Here is a 26,603-nt window from a genome sequence, read left to right on the forward strand (position 1 = left end):
ATCCTCCAAATAGCTTCTTGAGGAGAAAGCTGAGAGAGAACTTTTGGGCCCTTGCAGTTGATCATATACTCCACCACTCCAGTATGGTCTAAATCCTGTTTGATTAGACTTGCCCTCTGCATGGAGACCATCTTTTCCTACTGCAAGACTAGCAAATTGTTCCCAAGATGCAGTCTACAGAAACAAACCTCAAAGTTCTATAAAACCAGAGAAAAACCCTATGTTGACTATTAGTAAGCTTTATTGCACCAGTAGGAAGCACTATTACAGAGCGATAAGCAGATTCCTTGACCCAACTCCATGCTGAGATTACTCCAAAGCATTTTCAGAAACCTGTCCCACCAAAGATGCCTCCAGCCACCCTGTTCCTTCATTCACAAGAGGAAAAGGATTCCACATGCAGCAGTTCTATCATCTGGGCAGTGTCCTTGTACTGTATGATGCTGGAAATCCAACGTCATCTCCTCCATGTCGTGGTCACAAACCAGCAACAGACCAGCATGTAAGATTGCTGCAGCCTCGGGAACTGCCTCGTTCTCGCCATTTCCCTTGGGTATGCTCCTCACTTGCTAGGGGAGCCCTGGGGGTAGTTGCCACTTGCTTCGAGCATGGCCTTCCTACGGGCGGTCTCTTTGCCAACGCTGTGGTTGAGCCTTCTCAGGCGCTCCTAGAGGATGGAGTTCAGCAAAAGGTTCACAAACATCTTAGGCAAGCCACTCGATTACAACTTCCCTGTCCTCACACTCCGTTTATAAAATAAATTTAATTTTACGAAGGCTTGGCGCTCTATAGAGATCCTTTCGCCAGTGAAGAAGCAAGTCATGGTGATCGAGTCAGCTGGACTAGTGTCAGTATCTCGGGATTAGATGTTCTTCTGCATGCGAGGAACAGTATTGTACTTCCTCTAGAATGCCTTGGGGCGAAAGTGAGCTTCTATCAGCACAGCGCTTCAGGGGCCAGCTTCATTCCACTACCATGCAAGCCACTCACCTGGGCATTCTGCAGGATATTGTTCACAAGGACAACCCTGCGCCGGGCATTGAGGAGTTTCTTGACGTAAGGGTCCAAGTCGAGGGCAATTTTCTGGTCTTCGTTGATCCGGCAAAGCTCTTATCAGGAGAAGGGAGAACAAACTGTTTTTGGCTGAGTCCACATTTTTACTGTAATGGAATCTCCTTTCCCCTCTTTTTAAAAATTAGTTTACATGATTCTCCTCACAACAACCCTGTCAGACAGGTTAAGCAGAGACTCAATGACTGGCCCAGTGTCACCCAGTGACCATTTCATGGCCAAGTAAGAACCAGAATCCGGGTCTTTCGCTGGAAATATTCCCAGACTGCTACCGCTGAAGGCTTTACATCCCATAAGGAGTCGATTCAGGGGTGAAACCCCACTGAAAAGATGCAACAGCACTTTTGCCGGGGATGTTTAGTGGGTGGGCTGGAAGGGAGAAAGGTGGTGTGGATTGTATACAGGAGAATAGCTTGAGTATTATGGTCCTTGTGAACAGAAAGCAGAGAGTGGCCCTCCCAGTGTTTGTTACTCAACCCAAAAGAAGTGCAGGCCAGCTGCTAATTTCCTACTCAAACCTCAGCAAAGCTCAGTTCCCATAACGAGTACTCTGCTGCCCCTTACTGGCTGGGAAAAGGCTAAGCATGAGACTAGTCCAGCAAGAGGCTCATGTCCCCATCTTCCCCATTCCCCAACACCCAGTCACCTGTTGCCAAGCTGTCAATGTGTTCCCGCAGTTCCACTTGACTCTCTCTGCCAGAGAAAGAGAAGTGAGAGCCTTACAAAGTGTTCCACAGAAATTAATAACCCACAACATTTAAAATCTAGCATATTTGTCCACCATGACACAAAGCGCACCCCCGCCATCTAAGAATATACCAGGTATCAGAATGGAGGAATTATTCATCTGGCAATCCCTAGAATGGACTAAGCATCTCAAACTGGAAAGAGGAGGCCTTTACATTTACACTGAATATAACATCAGGCTTCCTCCATCAGAGTCTACGCAACCCAATTCCCTCCACCCATTTCCTTCTGTCTTGCATCCTCAGGTCACCTCCATCCACCCTGACTTCAGTGTTTCACTGAGAATTCCTCTCCAACATTTCCCCTCCGCCTTTTTTGCAAGTCAGGCAGTGGAAACAAATATGCTTTCTGCCAAACTGATCTGGAGTAACTTCCTCCCTTCCAGTCACCAGTTATGAACGAAAGGAGGGGCACTTCCCCACTTGATTTCTGTGCCACAGACAGCAATTAAGGTACTGGGGACCAGGCATGCCTATTTCAAAGCTGCGTATTCCCATGACTCTTATATACAAGATAGGTTTGAAGTTGCTATTCTCAGCACACCTGTAATTGTCAAATGCATATTAAGGTCAGGCAGAAATTTTAAATGCCTCGTCCTTCTAGTTGTGCCTCTCAAAAGTGAAATGACACGGGGTTGCTTTCCACCTGCCACTCAGCTATTAAAAGAGGAAATGAAACGCCTGCTTTGTTTTCCTGTATCTTCAGCCCGGCCAGTGAAGGAAAAAACAGAATTCTGCTTGTCGCACCGCTGTTCAAAGCACTGTGGAACCAGCTGAAATGTTCAAAACAGGAGCCACCGTGATTTTCCTCCAGGGCAACGAGAAAGCTGCACCAGGCAGGCTTCCTCCTGCCACTTCACTAGCGGAGCCCACGACGGGGCAGGTTTTAAAAGGAGGACAGAGCTGGCCCTCGTCGGATTTCTGCCTGTCACAGTTATTCGTCCCCAGGAGGGACCATAACTGCCCTGGAGCTGAAGCAGCCTCCCCTGGAGAACTCCCGCCTGCCATGCAAGCTTGCCCTACCTGACCGCATGAACGTGCGCGTCCAGCTGCCGCACGGCCGGGCGCAGGAACTCGAGCAACCCTTCCGCGAAGAGGTCTCTGGCCGCAGGACCCGCCGGGCTCGCCGGCCCCGAAGGCGCCGCCGGCCCCGCCGCCGCCATGGCTGCGCGCCCGACTCGTCACAACGCCCGCTGAAGCAAAGGCTCACGGGAAGGACGGGGCTCGTGACCGCTTCCGCGGAGGGAATGCGCGTGCGCCTGTGGCCCAGGAGCATTGTGGGAAACGATGTCCCTGGCCGGGAAGGAGCGCCGGCGCACGGGCCGCTGGGAAACGTAGTTTCTCTCCCGTCCCTTACATTGCGGGCATGCTGCCTCGCCTACGGACCCAGTTTTTCCACGCCGTGCGGAGGGGCTCCGATTTTTCCCTGGAAGAGGAATGGTATTTGCACCCGATCCCGAAGAAGAACCGCTTTCCTATCTCTTGCAGGCAACGTTAGCGGCCCTCCTGGCTTTCCATCCATTTTGGTATTCACCGGATTCACCACCCAGACCCCAATTTCATCCACGCCAGGACGCGCGGCTTTGATTAGTGTCAAGACACACACGAGATAAACGTGCTGAAAATGTGACGTGAGGTCCCAATGAACAAAACTTTAGGCCAAAAGGTTCCTACATTCTGCAATACTGTACACGCGATGCAGATTCTACGTAACTGGACAGAACCAGCGGGATTTTTTCAGCGGCTTTCGGATCACCTGCTCCAACACATTTTTTTTAACTGGATTTGCCAGGGTTAGAACCTTCAACTTGCTTTATAAAAAGTATGTTATAATCACTGTATGCATTTTAAATTGTTTTATTGTATTCTATGTGCAGCACTTTGGCATGAAGTGTCATATAAATTTATTAGAAGTATATCCTGCCTTTTCCCTGTGAGGAAACAAAATCCTAATCCTTTTTATCCTCACAACAACCCTGTGAGATAGTTTGGGCTGAGAGTCTGGCCGAAAGTCACCCACTGAGCTTCATGGCTGTGTGGGGACTAGAATCTGATTCTCCCAGATGCCCCAGTCTAGCATTCTAAGCAATAAACCATACTGTCTCCAAATATATAAATAAATATTGTGTGTTCCACAGCCAAGCTGGGGTCCTGCTCCAACCTCTAGGTTCCTATATGCTGAAGAGAGATCCACATGAATGCCTTCCCTGCATCAGTCTTCTCCAACCCTCTTGCCCAAAGCACTAGAAACTTGTTTTTTAAATGACACTGTTCTATCCCCAGGATTACTTCCCTGTTTTCCCTCTCACGGAAATATGCAAAGAATACACATAGCAATGCCTTTAAGTAAGCTCAGTTGCTTTTCCAGGCAAGGCATTCCTTTTATTCCCCACGTTTCCACAGCATTCTCCAAGCCAATAAACTGAGACGCTCGGTTTAAGCTGCTTCTGAAATTCAGGGAAAAGTCCACAGTGCCCCCATACCTTCTGCAACACAAGAAGCCAACACGAGCCAGGTGGAAAACAAATTATCCTTTAAATAATGATTATTTTAAAATAAAATATTTTAAAAACAGCCAGAGGCAAGAGTGCCCAGGGAACAGCTGGTATTATTAACAAGTGCTCATTTCAGAGGAATATCAGTGCTAAAGGGCAGGCCCCCCAACCCACAAGCTGGGATGCCCAGGGCTGCAACAAATGTCCCCGTCTATTTTCTTGGTGGGCCAGACAAGGAATTTGGGAAGGTTGCCAACTTACCAGGAAAACAGCCTGCCTGGCCTGCTACACCGCCTTTATAAACAGCGGCTTAATTGCCTACCTCAGCTAGTAGAACTTTTCTTCCCAGCACTGAGGAATAAATACCACCTGGAATGCTCAGCAAAGGAAGAAGTTGCTCCCGAACGGTACATCTACACAATGTGGTGACACACACACACACATCCTGAGCTGCAGCAACAGCCTTCCGGGGCACAGCTGGCAACCAGGTTGGTGTCACATGGCCTGCCTGCCTCCCTGCCGCATCCAAATGGCTTATGGGGCAAGGGGCGACGGGCTCACGGGACGGCTAAGACGGAGGAGAGCTGTAGCCCAGAGCATCTGGCAGGCCACAAGCTGCTCGCCCGGTTTGTGTACCATGACACACCACTAAGACAGCCGGCGGCCTGCTTCCCAAGGCACGAGGGCCGCCAAGAAGCAGCAATGGCTCCGGAGCCTTCCTTGCACGGCCTCACCCTGTTTGCATTTGCCCTCACGGGGCCAAGCTTCTCCTGACATGTGAACACAGCAAGACTGGCTGCCTGGGTTGCCTGACAACCCACACAGAAACCTGTTGAATTTTGGCACAGCATATAACAAAAATGAGGGTAGCTATAAGCTAATGTACCCCCCCTCTCTTCGGTTTCTAAGTGCTGGACTACAGCCAGAAACCAAACAGTGGCTTAGTTGTGCCACTTCCTCCTCAGGCCAAGAGGAGGGAAAATTCCACCTGTCCAATTTGTGCCCTATTACTTAGGCAGATTGGTAGGTGTCCTATTTTGGGTATGCAATGAAGCAGCCGCTGTCTGGGACTCGAAATTTGATTTCTGTTCCCAAGCAAGTCAAGAAAAGCTGAATTCCAAAGCCATGGCACTTCCTACAAATTAGCACTTTTTCTCCTTTCGCAGAATTTATTCTGCAATCCCCCCCAAATGCCTTTTCTGGCATGGGGCACAACCTCCATCCTGAAGCCGCCAAAATTTCGTCAGGAATGGTCTGCATGGCTTCAAAACTATCTTCACGTAAGAACTAAAGACATGGCTTCTTTCATTTTTTTGGTAATAAAAGACCAAATTCTCTGGAGAGTTGAATTCTGTGAGCCAAACCATATCCGGCACTTGATCTGCAAAATTGGTACTGGCCAGCCAGATGTGTCATGGGGCACGATCTAGGGCTGTCGGCTGCCTGCCATCAAGATAGAAAGCCCAAGCAAGCAAACAAGTTTTCAAATATTTGTGGGTAGTTGTGGGTCCTTTTTTGGTGTTTCCAGTTATTTGGTTTTAGGTAGGGTTACAAACCCCTTAAAGCAATTTTAATTCCATGACCTTGAGTAGATTAAAAACTACCAATTTAACTTGGCTTTCATTTACATAGGGTTTTTTTTAACCCATAATTTCCAAAGCAAGACACACGCTTTCTGTTTTGGGGCAAATGTGTCCATTTAGACCCATTTAGACCCTCTAGCAGAAACAGACCCTTTGGGGAAAGGCCTGTCTGTCCATGTAATGAGAAACGGCATTCCCACACTGAAGAGAGCACGTGCCTTTCTGCATTTTGAGAATATTGTGTACTGTTGGTTTAAATGAAAAACATTTTTAAACCTAACAAAAGGTGCTTTTAGCCCTTTGAGCAAAGCAACTGGTTGGTGAAACCAGGACTGGTACACATTCCAGCAGGGGCCCACGGACGAGAGCCCCTGGAGTCGCTCTCTCTCTTCCCCCACTGCAACCTCCTGGTTCTACTGCCTCCAGACGATGGTGGGGGAGAGGAGGAGAAGCAGGAGACCCCTGCCAGCTCAGGGTTTCCTCTGCTTGTCAAGGAAGCAAAAGGCAAGCTCAGATTGGAAAGAGGAGGCGTGAGGCCCTTCCCACAAGGGCAGTGGGAACAGAGACTCACTGCCTCGTGAGTTACCACTGAGGACGCCAAAACCTGGACTTCGGTCCCCATTAAAGGCTTCTGCCCTGCTTTGCGACTGAGAGCGTGAGAACGGATCTGTAAGCCAGCTGCTTCGGATGAGGGCTTGCAGAAGGGGCTGAGAGCAAGAGAGAAGCAGGAAGAAGCTGTCCGGGAGCTGTGTCAGCTCCTTACCCCTCTGGCAGGTGGGCCGCTGATGCTCCGGAGCAACGCAGCCGCCAGCAGAGGAGAAAGTAGTCAAAAGCCGGTCCTCTTCCAAAGCAGTTCATTCTGTGGCTGGGGATGGGACAGACTGAGGCCGGGGGCAGCCGCAAGGGGCTGGAGTTCGTGGCCAATCCCCCAGTCTTGCTCTCTCGAGCGACTCCAGGAAAGCTCCTTGACACCCCCGGCCGGCCACGGCCACGTGGACAAGCACAGTCTCCACCACAGCGCCCCGCCACCCCGTCCCGCCCCGCCCCGCCGCCTGCTGCATCGGAGCCAAGAGTCCCCCTGCGCCCCGCCGCAGCCACCCTAGTTGACAGGGGCGGGGTCGGCCAGGGGCATGGTGTGCAGGACCTCATCCAGCAGCTGCAGCGCCCGGTGCAGGTGCACCTCAATCCAGCAGGGGGTGTGCTTGATGCTCTGGCGGGGGTAGTCCGGCCCCCAGCCCTTGACGAAGCTGAGCCGCAAGATGCAGAGCCGCCGGAGGTCATCCACGCCAATGCCGGCCGCCGCGGAGAGGCCTGGATGGGACCCAGAGGCAGTGTTGGGGGACAGCGGTGCCAGCTGCACGCCATCACCCCTGGATGTAATTCCAACACGGGGGGGGCGGGGGAGGGCTCAAGAGAAAGAGACCAGCCAGCCTTCTGCCCCAGACTTGGGAGACAGAATTTGGAACGGAGCCTGGAGACAGACTTCGAAGATGCACGGCTGTGCCCTGGCTGGAGTGCTTTTCTTTTGCTGCTGTCGTCTGTCCCCGATACTTACCAACGGCAGGAGCAATGCCTCCCACGGAGCCAGGTCCAGGGATGCTCCCGGACACCGCGGCCGCCTGTGCTGCTGCGGCCGCCTGTGCTGTGGCCGCTTGTTGCTGCATCTGCCGGTGGCACTGGCGCAGGTCGAATACCTGGAAGCCCAAAGAGAGGAGAGCGGCTCATCACGGACGGTTCCAGGCCACGGCCAGAGGAACCCCTCCGCGGAGTCCGAGAAACATTTATTTATTTACTTATTTTTCGATTTATATCCTGCCTTTTTCCTACAAAGGGCTCAAGGCAGCTGACATCGTTCTCCTCCTCCATCTTATCCCCACAACAACAACCCTGTGAGGCAGGTTGGGCTGAGGGTCTGTGACTGGCCCAGAGTCACCCAGTTGGCTCCATGGCTGAGCGGGGACTCGAACCCAGATCCTCTAAGTCCCAGTCCCATGCTCTTAACCACGACACCACACTGGCTCTCATGCCATTGATAAAGAAAATCTGAAGCAGGAGACAGAAAGGACGGTCCGCCCCCCGCATGGGAAGAATGACACCCAATCAAGAGCTAATAGCTGGTCCGGAGTCCCTGCTTGCCTTCGCCACCAATAAATGGAGTCCAACAGTTGGGAGAGAGGGGCAGGGCCTTTTCCGCAGAGGCACCGCCGTCTAGGGATGCCGTCACACACTGCTGGCTATTAAAGCATCTTTTGAACACCCTTTTCGTATGTGGTTTTTGCATATGCTCTCTGGATAGCAAAGAGCAAACAGGCTTGGATATCAGTCATCCAGATGTCGGCTTGGGAGTTTGTCCCTCTCTTGAAGTTCGGATCAATTTCTGTTGTTTTCCAATTCTGTGTGCTGCTTTGAAAATGCTCTTATGCTTATCGGTGCCTGTGTTGGGCACACTCATTTCTTTTGTCCTGATATCCCCCCCTCCGACTGAACAGGTCACCCAGGTTTCTAGAGCATTATGAAACCTGACAATCCTCTTTGGGCATATTAGCTCAGAACCCTTTTCCTTGCCAGAGCACAGGAGGCACCCTTAAGACTAAGCCAGGCCTTGGACTAATTCACTCCGCGTTGTCTACCTGGACCTGGGCGGCAGCACTCCTGGGATGAGGCAGGCTTGTCTCCAGCCCTACCTGCACGGATTGATCTAGAAGTGGGAGGGCAGCCATCACGGCCAGGACTAGATGGCCTTCCAGCCTGTTTGGATTTTGTTGCATGGGCTGGGGGCTTCCTGCAAGGCTCTAGAAGAAACCCAGCAGAAGAAAAGCACCTTCCCCACCTTTATATAAGCACCAGGGTAGATCTTGTGCACAGCGTCGCCCGGGGCACGCCCAGCCTCCCGATCCAGGTAGTAGCTTTGCACGAAGACCGCGTGGTCGCTCAAGCACCGCATCCAGACGTCACCTTCGCCCCGGCACTGCAATTCCACGCCTTTCCCGATGTGCAGCCTGAGATCACAAGCCACGAAGGGGGTGTGAGCCTCGTTCAGCCTGAGGGTCAAATCCTGCTTTTCTTTTGGGGAGGGGGCTGCGTTCCAGTGGTGGGTGGGACCAGAAATGCCAGCCTATTTTAGCTGAAGGCTCTTGCTGCCACATACTGCAGCCTTTCAGGATGTGGAAAGATGGTGCCACAGCCAGGAAAACTTCAGATCACTGGCAAGAGAAGGGGTGGAGTCAAGGGCAGGGCTGCCCCCCCGGGGGGGATTCTGGGGGCCCAGATCTGGCCTGCGGACACAAGGTTCCACACTCCTGCTGCATCCACGCTGTGCTTTGAGAACCCACACGGAGCCCGCCCACAGCTACAAAGTTTGCTCCCAGTCACATTTGTGAATCTTCATACATACACGGAATTTAGCCTCCCTCTTCTTCCTCTAGGGCAGTCTTTCCCAACTGGACGTTTTGGGCTCCACCTCCCATCAGCCCCAGGTAGCATGTGCCAGGCACATGAGAGATACTAGGAGTTGGTGCAGCCCCACTCATCTGGCCCTTTTCAGAAGAACAGAGGCCCGAGCCAAAAGGAAAAGAGAACCAGGTTCTCTTTTACAGTCTGAATTCAAGCGGTGGGTTGCTCTCCAGGAAAGCTTATGCCATCACAAATGTAATTGTGATTGTTTTATTTATTGCTGTGAGCTGTCCTGAGGCTACGTAGCAAAGGGACGGCATATAAAAACTTTAAATAAATAAAATAAAATTAAATTAAATTAATAATGAATGAGTTGGGCTGCTTAAAAAGGGGAGGGGAGTCATGATTGGTTGGGCCAAATGCCCCTCTTGCCCAACTGCTCTGCAGGTTGAATGGAGCATGCCAAAACTTCAGCTGCTGGGTGGTATAGAAATTATTTTATTAAATAGGTAATGCTCCTCCCCAAATACCCCTCTTGAGGCTTCCTCCACCCTATGCCTTCCTCCTGCTGGGAGGCCAAGGCAGTTCCACCGCACCATCTCCTGATGGCTCCCAATATCTTGATTCGGATACTGCCAACTTTTCAACAGGTCCCTGCAGCTGTGTTTCATTTCATGTATATTGCTACACTTCCAAGCAGCTGAAGCTCTGAAGTACAGCATACAAACTTTAAAAATACACGATTAAAACAATACAGATCCATAAAAAGAGACCCACATATATCTGCGACAATTCTGAACAAGATGAAAACCCTTGAAATATATTATGAAAAACCCTGAAACATCATCCTCAGAGGCTGCCAACCATGAGGGATCCCTTGGCCGGCATGGCAAGGAGCAAAGGCATCCAAAACTGGCCACAAACGAAGTTCCACCAGATGATCTTTCCGCATGGAAACCTCGCCTCCCTCCCCGCACTCACCTGGCCCGCTCGCTGGCGTCGGTGCGATGAACATTGGATAGCTGCCCCAGGCAGAATCGGTCCCCTCCGGATGGGTCCACGTAGCCGTCCACAGTCACGACCGAGCAGTTGGCCAGCACCTTGAAGATCTCGCCCACCTGCACGTCCATCTCGAAGTAGGCGATCGAACACCAGAATTCAGGGCCTGCCAGGAGCAGAGGGCTCGAATACGTCCAACCCCGGAGACGGAAACAGAGGGGAAGGGGGGGGGGGGCTTGCCACTTACCGGGGTGGCTGGACACCAGCTGCTGATAGGGGAGAGAGCTGTGGTGGACCGGCCCTGCATGGGAAAGACAGCGCAGGAAGTCGGACGGCTGGTGGGCACCGAAGCAGATGTGGATTTCTGGGGAAGTCCACCACAAGCACGAGAATCCCCTTCCTTTCCAGAACCCACACATCCTTCCCTGCCCGCACTGCCACAACCTGGATCCCCTCCAGAGGTGCTGGATTGCAAATTCCAGAAAATGAGGGCAACATCATCAAATCGGAAAATAATGCTCGAGTGCCTGAAGATTTTTTAAAATTTTATTTTAGCCCATGTGTTTCGGGAAAGAGTATTTCCCCTTCCTTCCTCAGGAGCTTCTCGCCGCTTTTTAAAAAGACTTTAAAGCAACACATTTTGACATAAAATCAACATGGGAAGGATTTGTTGGGGAATATCAAAAGAGGGATAAGAACTCCCCGAGGGAGGGAAAAAATGTTTTCTGAAACACATAAGGCCGTCCAACATTCCTGGTCAATGGAGACTGGCTCCCTCCCTCCCGCGTCTTGTCAAACCAGCGCGATGGGCCACCTCTTCCTCATGGTTTCCCTTTAGTAATAGCTAGCCAAACACTGCCAGGAAGGTCAGAAATGAGAGCGCATGGGAATCTGAGCGACTGCTGTGGGTGCCACCACAAAATGGCTCCCACAGAGGATGTGGGCAGCCACAGGATGGCTGCCACGAGGTCTGGCAAAGTAAGAGTGGGTTAGCAGAGGAAGAGGAAGAGCCGGGCTAGAGAAAGGGGGGAAAGGAAGGTATGGCTTCCTGCCCTGAGCAAGCTTCTTCCGACCACACGGCCTTGCCCCTCGCCTCTCACACTGTCCCCTGCCAGCTTCCAGCCTTACTCTTTCTCTGCTCTCGGCGCCTTTCCTTGCTTCCTGTTCCTGCTTGCCGGTGAGCTGATCTGTACCCACTCAGAAATGGGAGTAAGAATTGGCTTCCCCGCTTTTTCATTCATGAAGTATCTATGTTTAAGGAGGCAGGGAATAAAGACCCGTGTGGGCACCACCGGAGCTGCCTGGAGGCCTGCCCTGCCCTGTTCCCTGCCTCTGGCGTGAATTGCTTCCACACAGCGGACTTCCATTTAAATCCCCATCAATCCTTCTTTTGTTCTGCTTGTCCTTTTCTGCCCTTTCATCTTTTCTGAGATGGGACAGCCAGAGCCCAGAAGGTAACTATTAGCCAGGCACGACAATAGCAGTAGAGATTACAATAATAATAACAACAGCAACAACTGCAAAAGACAGGCCTATAGACCCAGGGCCCCAGTTCAGAAATCAAGCGCTGCAACCCCCTTCCCGCCCACCCCCACCATTTAGCTTGCCAGGACCTACAATAATGGTTTGGGTGATGGAGGGGTGGCTGTGGGTGGCTTCGGCCATTCTGCTGCTGCGGAGGGGTGGGGAGCGGCGGAGGGGTGGGCTGCTGCCTCCTCCCCCCAGACCCGTAGCTCGCGGCACTGTTGCTTCCCGGCCAGGTGGATGCTGGATGGTGCAAAGGACCGGAACAAAGAGACAAGAAACAAACAGGTCAGCGGGCAGGGCTCGAATTTGAACCTTGCTGCCCCCCGATGTTCTTGGCCAGACCATCCCGGTACTTACTCGGATAGGGAAGTTTGGGGGCGCAGCCGTTTTGCTGGGACCCTGGCGGAGCCGGGGAAGGGGCTGGGGGATGAGGTGGGCTGGAGATCTGAAGAAGACCTTCTCCGTGCAAGAGGGGGAGCAGCGGACCCCCAGGAGGGCCTGGAGCAGAGGAAAAGAGAGATGTGTTGGATTACAGGGCCACTGCTCCTTGGGACACGGTGTCGTCTCCAGAGGAGCAAAAAGCTAGTCACCCCCAAGCCACGACACTGCGATGCGCTTTAGATGGGGCTGCCTTTCATGACAGCTTGGGAACGTCAACTGGCGCAAGACGCATCACCCAGATTCTGCAAGTACCAGAACTTACTCAGTACCAGCCACATGGCTTCCCGATGCATTTCTGGCCTCTGTTCATCTTCAAACCCAGGGTGGGCACCCTTCCAGACATCCTTGGACCTCAACTCCCACCATCCCCAATCCCAGGTTCAGCGTGGCTAATGAAGGGCTGGACACCAGCCAGCCCAGAGGTAGATTGCCCACCCAAGCATTAAAGCCTTAAACCAGGGGTGCAGAAACTCAGGCAGGAGGGGCCAAATTGATTGCTTGGGGTCCTAATCTTGGGGTCCTAATTCCCCAGAGAGGTCCGCCTGGCGCCGTCATTATTTGTTTTTCGGCACCAGGCTAAGAGCTTTTTATTTAAAACTTATTTTAATTGCTAAATTATTGTATTTATTAGGATTTTAAATTAGCCGAGAATGCACCGGGGGTTTTAAATGTTTTTTTTTCTTTTAAAAGGTTATATTATTATTGTTTATGTATTTTTTTTGTATTTTTTGTGAGCCGCCCGAGGCTTTGTTGCGATGGGGGTGGCATAGAAATGTTTTAAATAAATAAATAAAATAAATAATCTGGCCCTCACCTGATGGCCACACCCCTTTTGCTTTTGGCCCCGCCCACCACTGGCCTGCCACGATGGCCGAGCGTCTCCGAACAGGCTGGGGTAAGAACTTTGACACCCGTGCCATAAAGATCTACTTTGCTGTGTAAAGTCACAGCTCTGAAGACTTTAAAGCAACACATTTTGACATAAAATCAACATGAGATTTTATGTGGGATTTTAAGCGAGACCCCGAAATAACTGGATAGAGATGGTGGAGACAGCTGGTGCTTGTGTCTCCTTTCTTCACACCCCGGTCGCAAGCTCTTACCTGGGGGAGATAAAGGCAGTGCAGGATAAATGCCAGCGGAAGGGTGCGAGGGCTCGGGAAGATGCAGCGGAGAGATGGGCTGATACGGCTCTGCCTGTGGGTGGCTGGCCTTGATGCCTGGGCCCAGGCGGTCAGCCTGCAGGGGAGCCGGCAGCTCCATCTGGATACAGTCCGGAACAAATTCCTCCTTCACAAGCCGGGCAGGAGGTGCTGGAGATGGGCGGGAAGAGCACAGGGTTCAGATCCAGGGAATGCCAAGCACGGACCTTTCTAGTCCGGCAGCAGGTTTCCTAGAAATGGCCTCCCCGGCATGCAGCATGAAGGCATTGCTGAGCTCCTGGGGTAGACTGCGCCTGCCCAAGGAAGATCCATTTTACCCATGGGAGGAACAGCCCTCTAGCCTCAGAGACTAGGCTGAAGTTCCATTCCATTCCCCACTGGGAACAACTCGACTGTCCTTACAGCACCCCCAAACCGGCTGCAAAAGGGCATCTCTCAACATCCCTATCAGCTATCCCTATCTACTGCCTCCAACAGAGGAAAGCTCAAGATCCAGCATGCTGTGGTGTGGGGAGTGTTGGACAGGGGACCTGGGGGATCCGGGTTCTAGTTCCCACCCCGCCATGAAGCTCATGCGGTGACTTTGGGCCTCACCTACCTCACAGGGTTGTTGTGAGGATAAAATGAAGTGGAAGAGACTATTAGAAGTTGCCTTGGGTTCCTCGCAAGAGGACTCAGGGTGGGAAATCAATGCAATCCCAAAATAATACTAGTAATACTCTACCTGCACACCTGCGATCTTCACTCACCTGTATTCTGAATATTCAGCCCTGCAAGGTGGAGAGAAAAAAGGCAGGTAAGTTAGAGGTTTCTGGAGCTCTGGAGCAAATCTCCAACTGCATGCAAGTTACCCTGTGCAGCTAACGTTTTTCCCACACAAAGACCAAAGGGGTGCTCAACCTTTTTGGGATACTGGGGCCCAGCCAGGCGCATAGGAACCAAATCTGCAAAATGTCTCAAAACCGATTTATGGCCATGCTCAAACTAAGCCATTGTTCCTTGGCTTTTTTGACATTTCACAATTCCTCTGCAGAGGCAACCAATTCATTCTTCATCCAACTCCATTCAGTGTTTCCATCCAAATCACAAATAGCCCAATCGTTAGCCTACTTTCCCTTCTGAACGCAATCAGCTTTTTAAAAACAACAGAACCCGCTGGGAAACGAGAGACACACACAGTGTCTCTAGGCATGTTCCAACTGCCTCCTTTAGGAGGTCACCCTTTTCCCCTCTTAAAAAAACAAAAACAGACATATTTTTTAGGAAAAGGAAGGAGAGAATGAAAACATGGAGCAAGCAAGCTTCTGCTCACACTGGTTTCACATCTTGACCAGGAAGTGAAAAAGACATTTTGGTGCGCAAGGAAAGTGGATGTGTTGCCATGGCAACTCATTCCCACAGAGCTGCGTCCGCCCGTTGCGTAGAGCCAAGCACAAGGCCCAGAAAGCTGGACGAGGTTTTATGTCACCCGTTAGGTGTCAAGTCGTCATTTGTGCCAAATTTCAGACTTCAGAAAGCCAACATGGGATTTGGTTTTGGTCTTCACCCACAGTGCAAAGATCTAAACTACTCCCAGCACGATCACCACGAAATGTACAAATGAATACCTTGAACACGAATATGGCCTCAGCTAAGCACCAGGCAAACGGGGCAGAATCTTGGCCCAACATGGCTGCCACCCTGTAACCACTAGACCACACTGCCTCTTCCCCTTTTCCTCCACAGATGGCTGAGGAGCTGCAGCCCGAGAGCCCCAGAAGGCAGCAGGGTGATGACAGCTGGCCTTGATTCTCAACGGGCAAAAATGTTTTGTTTTTTTAATTTGAGACGACCACACAGACCGACAGAGCCAGTCCAGCATGGTGGCGAGAGCACTGGATGAGGACTGGAGATCGGGGGCTTGATTAAGTCCCCAGAGTGACTCTCAGCTCCCCTACCTCACAGGGCTGTTGTGAGGATAAAAAGGGAGGGGAGCAAGAAAGGGGCATTGGGTTCCTTGTAGGAAACACGCGGGTTACGCATATTTGCGCGCATTACAAAAAGCTCTTGAAGGCCATCTTCCCCGGAGAGAGCAATGCACAGACGCCTGGCCCAAAGCCCCCGCCGCGGAGCACGCAGGGGGACACCGGCCAGGCCCGCCAGAGGCAACCCAAGCCGGATCCGGCCCCTCTGCTCGCCCAGAAAGCCGCCTCGGCCCCACGGTTCCGCCGGGTCCCAGACCCGAGGGGCACAAGGCCACCGGCAGCTCCTCCCGTGGAGCGGACGGGGCCCTCGGCCCCCGCGGCAAGAGGCAAACCGCTCGCGCCCCCCGGCCCAGCCCGGCCCGCTCACCGATGCCAGGCGACACCACCCGCTCGTAGTGGTAAGGGTTCACGCAGACGCTGTCGTACTTGAGGTCGAAGGCGAACTGGCAGAACTTGATGTGCTTCAGCTCATTCTTGTGCAGATCCGGCCAGCGCCAGAGACGGGCGTAGATGACGTGGGGGAAGCCTTTGCGCCCGGCCACCTGTCGGGGACAAGGGGGCAGAGCTGGGTGGCGGGGGCCAGAGGTGCCTGGGCACACAGCCCCGGGGCGGCCGGCGAACGGTCCCGGCAGCCAAGGCCTTGCAGGGACCGGTGCGCCCCTTGCCGCAAGGACCTGCTACCGGTTTCCGTGCGCCGCTGTGCGCAACGCATGGGATTCGCTGCGGCAGGAAGTGTCATGGAGGACAAGCGTATCCGTAGCCAACAGTCCTGATGCGCGACGCTACCTCCAATGACAGAAGCGGGACGCCTGCGCACACCGGTCACTGTGGAACATGGGCGGGAGGGCTCCGTTGCCCTCCTGCCCTGCTTGGGGCCATCCAGGGTGCAACTGGCAGGCCGCTGTGTGCACAGGAAGCCGGACTAAGCTGGTCTGCAGGGCCTTCTCTGTGGCGGCACCTGCCCTGTGGGAGGATTGCCCCTCTGAGCGACGTCAGGCCCTCGTTGCTGGCATGCTCGCGGCACGTAGGAAAACATACCTGTCTCCTTTTTCTTCTCTCCGCTAACCGCGAGCTATTTTTGTGCCTGAGCACAGACACTCGCGTGCAGTCTTCGTTTTGGTAGTTTTGCATTCTTTTGCAAATTGCTCGGGGACGTTTTTCAAGTGCAAAGTGGTGCTTCAGCCTTGTCGTCAGATAAAAGTGTTCTTAGCTACTCTGAGCACACACCAAGCAGCACAGAAATAAGGCGCTGCCGTCACGCTACCTCCATCGTTTGAACACGTCGTTTCGTACCTCTTTGTTACTTACGCAAACAAACTCGTGTTGACAGAAGCAAGGCGGGAAAGAGGGCCATGCCGGGCAAAATAAGACCCCACCCCTCTTTATGTTCACGGCGAGGGATGGATGCTTTATAGTCCGATCCAATGCACACCCCTTAACTTACTCCCAAGGCTAGCAGGTAAAACATCATCCCACTAAAGCATATTCGGATTCCCTTTCATCTATTTCTCCATTCATTTTGCTAGAAGCTCTGGGTAATTTTCGGTAATGGCCTCTTTCCCACTTCCCTGCCCTCCAAGCATGTTGGAATGCAATGCCCATCCTTCCCAGCCAAAATGCAGAAAGATGGGATTTGCAAGGCATCAAGAGGGCAGTGGGCTGGGGGGCTGAAGGAACCAGAGTGGATAATCAAACTTAAATAAACAGCTGGAAAACAGAACAAACCGGATACTCCCCCCGCCCTTCTCGTCCCCTTTAATTTCTCTCTGGATGGTCAAGATCTATTGTTAAATAATAATCCTTAAAAACAGCAGGAAGCCGGGCTGGGCAACAGAGTGGAAAAACCTCCGTTTCTCCAATTCATTCGTCCATGATCTTTCTGAGTGTGTGAGACATTCCAAAATGATGGTCATGGCAGAAAAATTCCAAAGAATGAAAGAATCTGGGGTTGGGCACTATTTGTCTGCACAGACAGAGCTGGTTTAAAGAGAAGGAGGTTTAAAATAGGAACGAATGCCTGGGACCAAGAAAAGCAAGAAGAAAGGGAGAAGAGATGGGGAAAGTGAGAGGTGCTTTAGACTCTTGAAATGGGATCAGAAAAGCCCCCCAATTTTGATGATGGTAAGGAGAAAGAAATATGAAGGCTGGTTCCCCACACTCTCCTCTCTTATCTATGTCCCGGGACACGGGAAGAGAAGGCGAAGCCCTGCCTAGGACACACATCTGCCTCTAATTCATACAACTCTCCGTGTGGAAAATTAGAGGCATAGAATTAAACTCCCTGCCTTCCTTCCAGAGGCAGAGTAACTAAGCCCTCTACACCTTTTTCCCGAAGCATCTCCTACGACCCTTCTCAGCTGCAACCCCTGGACTCTTGCCCCCAATAGCAAACTACAGATTGCTCCAAGCCATCACAAATGGCTCCAAATTTGCCCCACGGCAAAGGACGAAGGAACTGACCCCCTTTCTCCAGTCCATGCAAGAGCCATGACCCCCTGGCCCATGCCCTGCCCCACATCCTTTCTAATTTAATGACGGAAGGGGGGAGAATGCATCACACACAGCCGGTACTCATTTTTCCCCTAAGGCTTTTGGCTGCTGCAGAATCCAGACATAACAACAGCCCCCCTCCTCCCCCCTGGCTTCAAGAACCAGACAGTGACTCATCGGGGGGGGGGGGTGCGGCGGGGGAAGGAGAAGATAGACCAGAAATGAGAGATTACTAGAGCATTGCTGTTGTTCCTTAAAAAAATGGCAACGGGTTAATGACCTCACAGTCTTGACCTCAAAACCGGGAGCTGCGCCATCCACCAGTTGCTGGGGGGGGGGAGGGGGGGAATGGAAAAAAATAACAAAAGAAGACACCCATCCCATCATTCCAGGCCTCAAAGAAGGGGTCAGCTTTCTCTCTGGGGGATGAGACTTCTCCTCTAGAGTGATATTGGGATTGGGCACTGGAGTTCCTCAGCACGAGGAGGGCCCAATGACACCCCCATGAAGGATGAGGGGGCAGAGAGCGCCCCCCCCGAGGGCCAGCATGTCCCTATGAGGATCAAATTGACACTGCCTCCCCCCCACCCCTTCTTGTTATTCCTAAAAGCCAAGCAAGCGGGAAGCGAGCGATGAGGAAGACGGACAAGGTCCATCTGTCGCTGTCCAAGTGCATCCAATGCCGGACCCTTTGGCTCCACAGAAGGGTGCTTATTCCCAAGGAAGCCCCATGCGGGGTCCTGGGGGGGGAGTGGGGAGTGGAAGGACTTTGGAGAAACCCAGAGGGCTCCCTGCACCCCTGAATGCTGCCCCACCGCCACCGCGTTCCTGGGGCGGACAGGTGGAGACCGGCAGGCGCAGCGCAGGCGGCCACCCCGGCCCAGGAGGGGTGCGGCTCGCCACCGGCCCGGCTCACCTGCAGGCGGCCATCCAGCGTCCTCTGGATGGTGACGCACTTGCTGGGGTGAGCGCCGTTGGTGGTGATGGCGGTGATGAGGGAGTCCAGCTCGTCCTTCTTCTCCTTCAGCTTCTTCACCAGGCTCTCGATGGCCCGCTTGGCGAAGGACTCGTTCTCCCCGCCCTGCCGATGGCACATGAGGCTGTGGACAATGTTCAGGCAGGCGTCGCTACTGCTGGGCTGGTTCAGGGACATGGCGAGCGCAAGAACTCCCTGGTGGGGATGGTTGGTGGAGGCGGGGGGGGGGGGGGGGGCACGGGGGCTTGGGGTGTGGGGGATGCAGGGGGGGGTGGGGGGGAGAAGCCAAGTACACAAGCGGTCAGCCTCCCCCGGCAAGAGGAGACGGCAGTGATACATGGAAGCGGGTCCCTGTCTAGGATTTCACAGACGGCCTTCCTGGCACACCATGGATGGAACCACTGAGGACTAGTAACTTGCTTCGTGTTTTTTAAAAAAAAAAAGGTTGTGGGCAGTGTGAGGTGAAGATTCTGTGACTTTCCCCCAAATAATTAGTTGGGCAGAGGTGCCCGCTGAGGAAAGGACTGCATGAGACATAAGCCAAGATATCAGGAAAGAGTGCGCTGGGGAAACGGGAGGTGAGACGGACAAGGAAGAATGCGGACTTCTTCCCCTCCCTTCACAAACAGCAACGCATAGGCCAGATAAGGGTGGCCTGCAGCCCTCACGGGTCATCCACACAGCCTGCCACAGGCCCCCAAGTCGGCAGACTGCCCACAAACCCTCCCCACGCAGGTCAAGCCACGGCCGCCGCCACGATTCTCCCCGGAAAGTGTGTGCACAGGGGTGGCTGGCGCGTGTGAGAAGTCACTGGGGCACAAGGAGAGACATCACCACACTCTCGTCCTCGGCACAGCGACACTCCGGGGCTGCGAAGAGCACAGTATAAAATGCACAACTCCCTGCTGAGCAAAGCAGGGGCCAGAAGGTGTGATCGTGGCGCATGGGAGTGAGGGGGCTGTAACAGGGTGCACCAAGATCGGGGGCAAGGGGCAGCGGCAAGAGTGTTCCTGCGCATATGTGGAGCATGTGGGTGCGGTCCCAGATTCACAGCTCCTGCAGCCATTGGGGCAAAGAGGTTGCCCACTCCCAGCCTAGCAGTTAGAGCAGGGAAAGATGACCCTGTGGGCAAGCTCTGATCTTCAATACGAGTCAAAAAAGGGAAAACATTTCCTGGTTTGACCTTGCTGTGGGGAAAGAATAGGATTTCTTCCTGCACTTTTAATCTTCAATGTAAAATTTTGAAAAAAGAAAAAGCAGGCACACAGGAGAGGCAAAGAAGGGCTCCTAGCTAGCGGCCTCTTGGGGTCGAGGGATTAAAGGGCTGCCGAACGAGATCGTAAAGTGGGAACAAGGGCTCCTTTGGGTCTTTCTCCAGTTGTAATGATTGACTAAGTAGTTAGCTGTCTACTGATTTTCGACTGGCGTGGGCAGGAAGTCGAGGCTGCAGCCCCTCAGCACACGCACCCCCTAAGGGAAGCAGTCTGCCCCTTAACAGGAGGGTGGAAGGTAGGGGAAGATGAAACAGAGGAGTGGGGTGAGCCAGTGGGGAGGAAAGGGGAACCGGGGCACCTGGCTTGCTTCCGAGCCTAACGCAGGCCCTTGCAGCTTGGGGAGCCGTGTGTGAGTCCCCCAACTTGTTGAAACACGCCCCCCACCCCAGCAGATCTGGGGGAATCCCGATCGAGGTTCCTGGGGGAGGGAAAGCGAGGCGGTGCAGGAGGGGGCATGCCCCAGAGCTGCAGGGGGTGGGGGGCAGACTCTGCGCTTGGAGGCACAGGAGTGCCCGAGAGCGGGGCGGGTGGCCCGTGTGTCGGTTCGGGGAAAAGCCGTCCCCCCCGGCCGTCCACCTCCCGGCTCACCTGCTACTGGCTGCCCCTCGCTGGGGTGTGGAGACGGTCGCGGCGGGACGCAGAACATGCTCTCCTGACTGCGGCAGACACGCATCTGCTCCTCAAGGTGGCGGGACGCCCATCCGCGGCTCCTTTCTCCCCCCACGCCTTTTTCCTTGTGCAACTGGAGTGAAAGACAGAGGCGGCGGCGGAGGAGGAGGAGGAGACGGCACAGACTAAACACAAGCCAGCCAGACAATCACTGCCGCTGCCTGTTCCTCATGCCCTCGACCACATCGCCTACAGCGGGAGAGCGCGCGAGCTGGGAAGAGAAGGACACGCAACTGTTGCTCTGGCTGCGTGCACCGCCATCCGCAGGGGGCCTCCGGCTTCCTCTGGCGTCCTTTGTCAGGGGCTCCTGGACCCCCTCCCTAACCCAGTGCGGGGAGAGCCCTGCTGAGTTCTCATGCCCCCCCTTTGGGCTCGGCTAACCTTTAACCACTAGGCTCTGCTTCCTCACCACGCATGTGTCCTCCTGCTGTTCTTCCTAGCCCCCTGTCACTGCTAGACTCCATGTTTTGGGGTGTCGGAGCTGCTCCCCAGAAACCCAGCCAATGCTGGTGCCAAAATAGTCAATAAACACTAATCAGTAAATTATTGCAACTGAGGAAAAAAACAAGGAGGTCCCCGTTTCTTTTTATTTAGTAGCCCCAAGGCTCCCTCGGTGGGTTACAAATTAAAAAATATACAATGGTTCTGACTTTACACTCTCTTCCAACCACTAAGCTCTGCTTCTGTCCCAGATGTAGGTGCTTTTGTCTTCCACCTGGATCCCTGGGTTTTCTATCCTTTTGTTTTTAAAACACTTTTTCTGGGACACGAAGATAGTAGGTTTGAGAGAAGATAAGGATTTGCTGTGCATGAAATTTATCGAACTGTTGGGGCTGGCTTCAGAAAGGCAGTCTTGCAGTAGTTTGCAAAGACATGAGCAGAACATAACCACCTTCGTGGTCCCAACCCCTCTGCTTGCTTTGCTCTTTCCTGCACGCTCTGCTCAATAAATCTTTTTCCGACGGGACACCATACAGGACCCTCACACAACAGGCTGGGCCCCTGAATGCGCTGGCTTCCTCCAATTCCAAGCAAGTGAAGTAATGCAAAAGCACACATCTCCTGAAAATCATTAAATCCAGAGTCTAAAATTATCTAACTGCAGCCCTGCTTCATTTCCCCGAGGTTTATTAAAGACCAGAGAATCCACCAGACACACCCAGATTCTTGTTTTATCACACACACTTAGAGAAGCTGTCCTTCTCACCCGACATCCCTGGAGGAAGCTCTACCAGGCAGATTTCGGCCTAGCTGTTGAGCGCTACGGGCCCAGTACTTCTGTGAAGGAAGAAAATGGGAAGTGCTTGATATATATCACAAGCATGTCCCGTCAGCTGATGCTACCAGAGTCCGAGGCTGAATTGGGGGGCACCCCTGTTGAGGTTTGAACCTGTTCGGTGAGAGAGTCAAGCCGAAACCTTCATGGGGTCACCCAGTCCATATAAACAGTTCCCAAACAGTGTCTTGGGGGTGTAATAAAATGCTGTGAGGATGAAATGAATTAAAAATTGACACAAGTCCAGAACACCCACCCACAGAGGTCCTGCCCATCCATATTCTGGGGCAATTCACTGCTCACCCCTTCCTTCTTTCTCCTGCTTCTCCCTGGATTTTGGGGGCAACATCCATGGCCACGCAGCCTGCCCCCAACTATTTCACTCCTGAAGTTACAGCATGCTGAGAGTTTAAAATGCAGAAAGTCCACATAGGGAGTTTTTCTAACCTAACCAGAAGTGTAGAAGTTACTTTTTGGCCTGGCCTGGCCGGAGAGATGCCGGAAAAGAGAAATATCCATGTTTGCTTCATCAGCAACATCAGAATACACTTAACTGTAAAGGCACTCCCCGTAAGAGCATTAAGCTGATGCATGGTTTAAAGAAAAGGCCATTCTGAAATGCCCGGCACACCTCATCAAGGATGGCTGCTGGCTAGGTCAACACTGAAAAGGTGAAGAACTACCCACCTATGAACCGATTCTAAAAAAGATCCTGGACTGTGCAGAAATGGATAGACTGACTTTATCACTGAAGGAGAAAGAAGATACTGACTTCTATCAAACTTGGGACTTTTTTTATTATTGGCTAGAGAAAAGGGACTTCGCATAGATTTAAATATGTTTTTAAAGTGATCATAAATGGAAAGAAAAGGTGTGAGAGCTGACCCAGCGGCCTCAATGTTTTTGATGATGGATGTTGTAGTTTTTTGTTTTGTTTTTTTTTAGGATTATAATTTCAAATAAAACTTATTTTTTTAAAAAAAGGGATGGCTGGCTAGGGAAGGCTGAGAGATGTAGGGCTTTTTCCCTGTCAAAACAAGCACAGAGTTGAGCCCCATACCCAGGGCCTCAACTTACCCAGCTGCAGCCCGCTCTTTGCCTTCCTAGCTAGTATCCGGAACAAAAAGGCTTCTTACACACCACATCAACGAACCGGTTCAGAGTAGTGTCGGGCCGTTCTGCCACCACACAGACACTGAGCTGGGGCCAGCCTTGGGCCACAGGTCAGGGCGCTGCGATGCCGTCTGGAAGCTTCTGGAACGATCACGACCTCTGAATCACCGGCTGGGATGGCAGGCACAGCATATTGGGGAAATCCTTGGCAGTGCAGCAGACACAACAACAGGAGGGGAAGCAGATTAAATTTCTGGCGCTCCTGGGCACCACCAGCACCAAGCTGTAGGCACGGCTCTGTCTTTCCTGCATGCAGATCCTTCCCTTCTGGATGAAACCTTTTTATATCCCCACCAAACTGATCAAAAAGTCCCCAATTCAGTGGAAAGGGTATATATGATATGTAACCTGCTCTAGCGCTTCCACCGCAGTTTTTCAATTTAAAAATAGGACTAGATATGTTTTTCAGGTGTTCTTTTTGGGGGGAGGGGATGTTTCTAGTCCTTATGGCAAAAAGAACATGATTAATGGCCTAATTTTTTCGATGTCTACTACAGGCTAAGTCCCACGACACTCTTATTCCTTCTCCAGAGTGTTTAAGATTGCAGCCTTAAGACTCCCTGTATACAGGCAATTAAACCACCAGGAAGGAGATGTTCAGCCAAACACCTTTCCTGATGTGCTAGCTTTTTATTTGCAGGGACTTAAAAAGCATCCCCCACACCATCATCTAGGCTAGGATCTAAATTATGTTTAGATCTAAACTGCGTTATGATTTGAAGAAACCAAGCACTGGGTCTAGGGCCCATTCTGACTGCCATTTCATCCATCTGCCAGGCTGTTGGAAAGGAGATACGCCTTTGTGGATAAACTCGGCCCCCGGTTCAAATAAGAAATTTTCTGTAGCAGGTTGTGCTGCAGCGTTCATTTGCAAAAGGTATTTTTCTCCCAGGGAAGCTTCTGCCTTCTCTTTTACAGACATGCAAGCCCAGATCTGGGGCAGGATATGCCCCTGGTCTGCAGGTGGAGCAAAACAGCCTCCTCCAGGAGCAGCAGGGAAGCACCTGATGCAGGCCTTTCCCCAGGCAGCTAAGTATTCTGGCCAGGTACTGGCCTGGTGGGATAGTGCACCCCGATCATTTATGCCGAGTCTCCCCAATCCTACACTGCAATTCAACTCACCTCAGAGGCCCCGACTGTGGAGGGCCGGCGGGGAAGACGTCAGGAAACACGGTGTGCCAGGCCATTGAGCTGAGGTGCGCCCAGGTACGCAAGGACAGCACCTGTGCCCGAAAAGCTCACCTAGCCATCAGTGGAGAGACACAACCGGGCGAGGGCCCCCGCAACGTTCCTGCTTTCGGGGAAACCCTCCAGGCGGAGGCAATGGCAGGCCGCCTCTTCCACTGCTTAATGTCTGTCAGCAGAAGCGTTTCGGGATAGACTGCTCCTGACAATGGTGGGACCACCGACCAACTTAGAGGGCCGTGGGGAAAAAGGAGGCTCCCATCCCACTCCCCTCCCGCAACCTGTCGCCCACCACCCGCATGCTTGGGTTCCAACTCCTATGGGCTCCAGTCGAGCCCCTTCCAAGTGTTTTCGGGCGACGTCTCCCGGTTTTCTTGAGCACTGGCCCCGGCGTGGCTGGCAGGGGATGCTGGGATCTGTAGTCGAATCCCTCTGGAGGGCGGGCGCCCAGCTAGAGGAGGCTACGTTGCACCACTGAGGCAGGAGCTGAGACTACTTGCACCCAAGTTGGGGGGGGGGCTGGGAAAGCAGGATGGGCTTCCGGCGTACTTACCCCCACAGGCGCCGCCCGGCCCTTCCCACGGCGCCGGCCTCCCCGTTTCACCCCAAAGGGAAGCGGGAGCAGCCCTAAGAGCGGCGCCGCTCCGGCCACCCGCACAACAAAAGGAGCGGGCCGCGCAAGGCCAGCAGCCAATAGGGCGCGCGGGCACAGGCGTCCCCGGGGGTCCCGGCCAATCGCCGCCGCGGGCCCGCGGGGGGGCGGGGCCTCCCGCTCGGCTCGATCCCGGCCGGGCCCAGCGCGGCGCCTCTTCCCGCGGGGGCGGGACCGTCGCGCGTCGGACGCGGCCGCGCCCCGCCGGCAACTCGCGCAAGTGCCGCGGAGGAACCGGCACGGGCCGCCGTCGGGCTCGCCCGCTCTTGGCGGCTGCCGGCAGCCACACGGGGCAGCGCGACAGCGCCCACGACCATGGGCAGAGCGCGTCCGCCCCGTCCCCCGGCGCCCGCGGACCGAAGCCAGGCTGCTCGGCTAGGTTTTTCTTCTCCCTCTCCGAAGCAGGATTCCGGGAGATTCGTCAACCAGCTGCTCCAAGAACAGCCCGATTCCTTTGCAGGACTGAGCCGCCTCACGGGTGCTCTTCTGTCTCCCGCATTACAGGCTGGGTCACCTGTTCTTCTGCCCATGCTCCTGAGCTACCCCTCCCCAAACGGTGGTGGTGGTGGTGGTGGCAGGGCTGCAGAGACAACCCACACGTCTGCACTCCACGTCATAACCTTGAACGTCCTGCGCATTACCTGCTACTGCTGTAGCTCTGGCTCTCTCCATTACATTGCCCTCCTCAGGCGAGACAGTTGCCCAAGGACACCCCAAAGAAAAATTCTCTCCCTCTACCCAATCCATCCAACAAACTGTGGGCCCAAAGGGGCCAGCAGATAACATGTCAAGAGAGCAACAGGCGACTCATAATGCATAAAGTCTTAAATGAAGTATTACAAGCCTCCGTGGCTTTTGCTGTGGCAGCAGAGACACCAACCCCTAAAGAAATTCCTATCGGGCGAAAGAGCAATTCATTACATCTCCTGCTCCAACTGGACCCCAGAACGGAGGCCCGCAACGCACAGGAGACAAGCATCTCCACTCTCCCACCACCACTGGAAAACGAGGGTGTACAGAATTGGTGGCCATTTACCCAAAAGAGGGACGACAATGTCGATACAAACCCTCTGCTGGCCTTTTGCAAAAGAACTCGATGAAGGATTTGACCAGTTTAACCACGACGCTTTTCGAAGCGACACACACACGGATACCCACTCTGATACTGCCAGCATCTCGATTTCAGATTTCCAGCTTCATAGCTGGCAGGCTTTTTAACTCCAGAGCAAAGGGCGTCAGGAGAGGCTGCTCCACCTCGTCGAAAACTGAGCTATGTGCAAGATCACATGACCCCCCCCCGACATTAGTAAGCAGCAAACCGAATGACATATATTAACAATGCTATGGTGTCACTACTGTGCCTACACCTCGGAGCTGTTTTATTTATGAAACCCTCTAAAATAGAGCTTTGGGTTTTAAATCGCTAAGATTGACCACAGTATGGCACCAGCGAAGCCTTTTCTTCCTCTGCTCTGGATTTCTTTTTAAGGAGAGATACTGAGAAAGAGGCAAACCGGTACAAAGAT

General features: G+C 53.1%; 2 protein-coding genes across 8 annotated transcripts; both read right to left on the reverse strand.

Moving 5' to 3' along the window:
- Positions 1–223: 223 nt before the first annotated feature.
- Positions 224–3,013, reverse strand: SNAPIN (SNAP associated protein). The gene is made up of 4 exons (XM_044422781.1): positions 2,841–3,013; positions 1,718–1,764; positions 991–1,109; positions 224–667 (listed from the first exon to the last, which is right to left on the reverse strand). The coding sequence occupies exons 1-4, from the start codon at positions 2,978–2,980 to the stop codon at positions 563–565; spliced, it is 411 nt and encodes a 136-aa protein (XP_044278716.1). The 5' UTR covers positions 2,981–3,013; the 3' UTR covers positions 224–562.
- Positions 3,014–3,658: 645 nt separating this feature from the next.
- On the reverse strand, positions 3,659–25,058 carry LOC123019736 (mothers against decapentaplegic homolog 4-like). Of its 7 annotated transcripts, XM_044422793.1 has the most exons (14): positions 23,221–24,965; positions 21,999–22,069; positions 20,711–21,002; positions 18,789–19,043; positions 15,750–15,924; positions 14,168–14,188; positions 13,359–13,568; positions 12,172–12,312; positions 11,905–12,054; positions 10,535–10,588; positions 10,270–10,453; positions 8,726–8,894; positions 7,451–7,589; positions 3,659–7,206 (listed from the first exon to the last, which is right to left on the reverse strand). In XM_044422793.1, exons 4-14 carry the CDS (start codon positions 19,023–19,025, stop codon positions 6,995–6,997), a joined length of 1,692 nt encoding a protein of 563 aa, XP_044278728.1. In that variant the 5' UTR covers positions 19,026–19,043; positions 20,711–21,002; positions 21,999–22,069; positions 23,221–24,965; the 3' UTR covers positions 3,659–6,994. The 7 variants fall into 7 exon arrangements, with proteins under 7 accessions (XP_044278728.1, XP_044278729.1, XP_044278727.1 ...); XM_044422794.1 differs by lacking the exons at positions 21,999–22,069; positions 23,221–24,965 and adding an exon at positions 24,979–25,058; XM_044422792.1 differs by having other exon boundaries at positions 20,711–22,069.
- Between the last annotated feature and the right edge of the window lie 1,545 nt (positions 25,059–26,603).

Source organism: Varanus komodoensis, unplaced genomic scaffold (genome assembly GCF_004798865.1).
Source record: "Varanus komodoensis strain SLA01 unplaced genomic scaffold, ASM479886v1 scaffold135, whole genome shotgun sequence".
Lineage (NCBI taxonomy): Eukaryota > Metazoa > Chordata > Lepidosauria > Squamata > Varanidae > Varanus > Varanus komodoensis.

Bases quoted from the DNA above. Each gene is read 5' to 3' on its own strand.
- SNAPIN (XM_044422781.1), bottom strand. From the start codon at position 2,980: ATGGCGGCGGCGGGGCCGGCGGCGCCTTCGGGGCCGGCGAGCCCGGCG. The intron at 1,110-1,717 runs GTGACTGGGTGT...TCTCCTGATAAG, and splicing joins CATTGACAGCTTGGCAACAG to AGCTTTGCCGGATCAACGAA. The intron at 668-990 runs GTGAGTGGCTTG...TCCATCCTCTAG, and splicing joins ATATCCTGCAGAATGCCCAG to GAGCGCCTGAGAAGGCTCAA.
- LOC123019736 (XM_044422794.1), bottom strand. From the start codon at position 19,025: ATGTCCCTGAACCAGCCCAGCAGTAGCGACGCCTGCCTGAACATTGTC. The intron at 14,189-15,749 runs GTGAGCGGGCCG...TCCACCTTGCAG, and splicing joins GGTGGTGTCGCCTGGCATCG to GGCTGAATATTCAGAATACA. The intron at 7,590-8,725 runs GTGGGGAAGGTG...TTGGGCTTCCAG, and splicing joins ACCCTGGTGCTTATATAAAG to GTATTCGACCTGCGCCAGTG.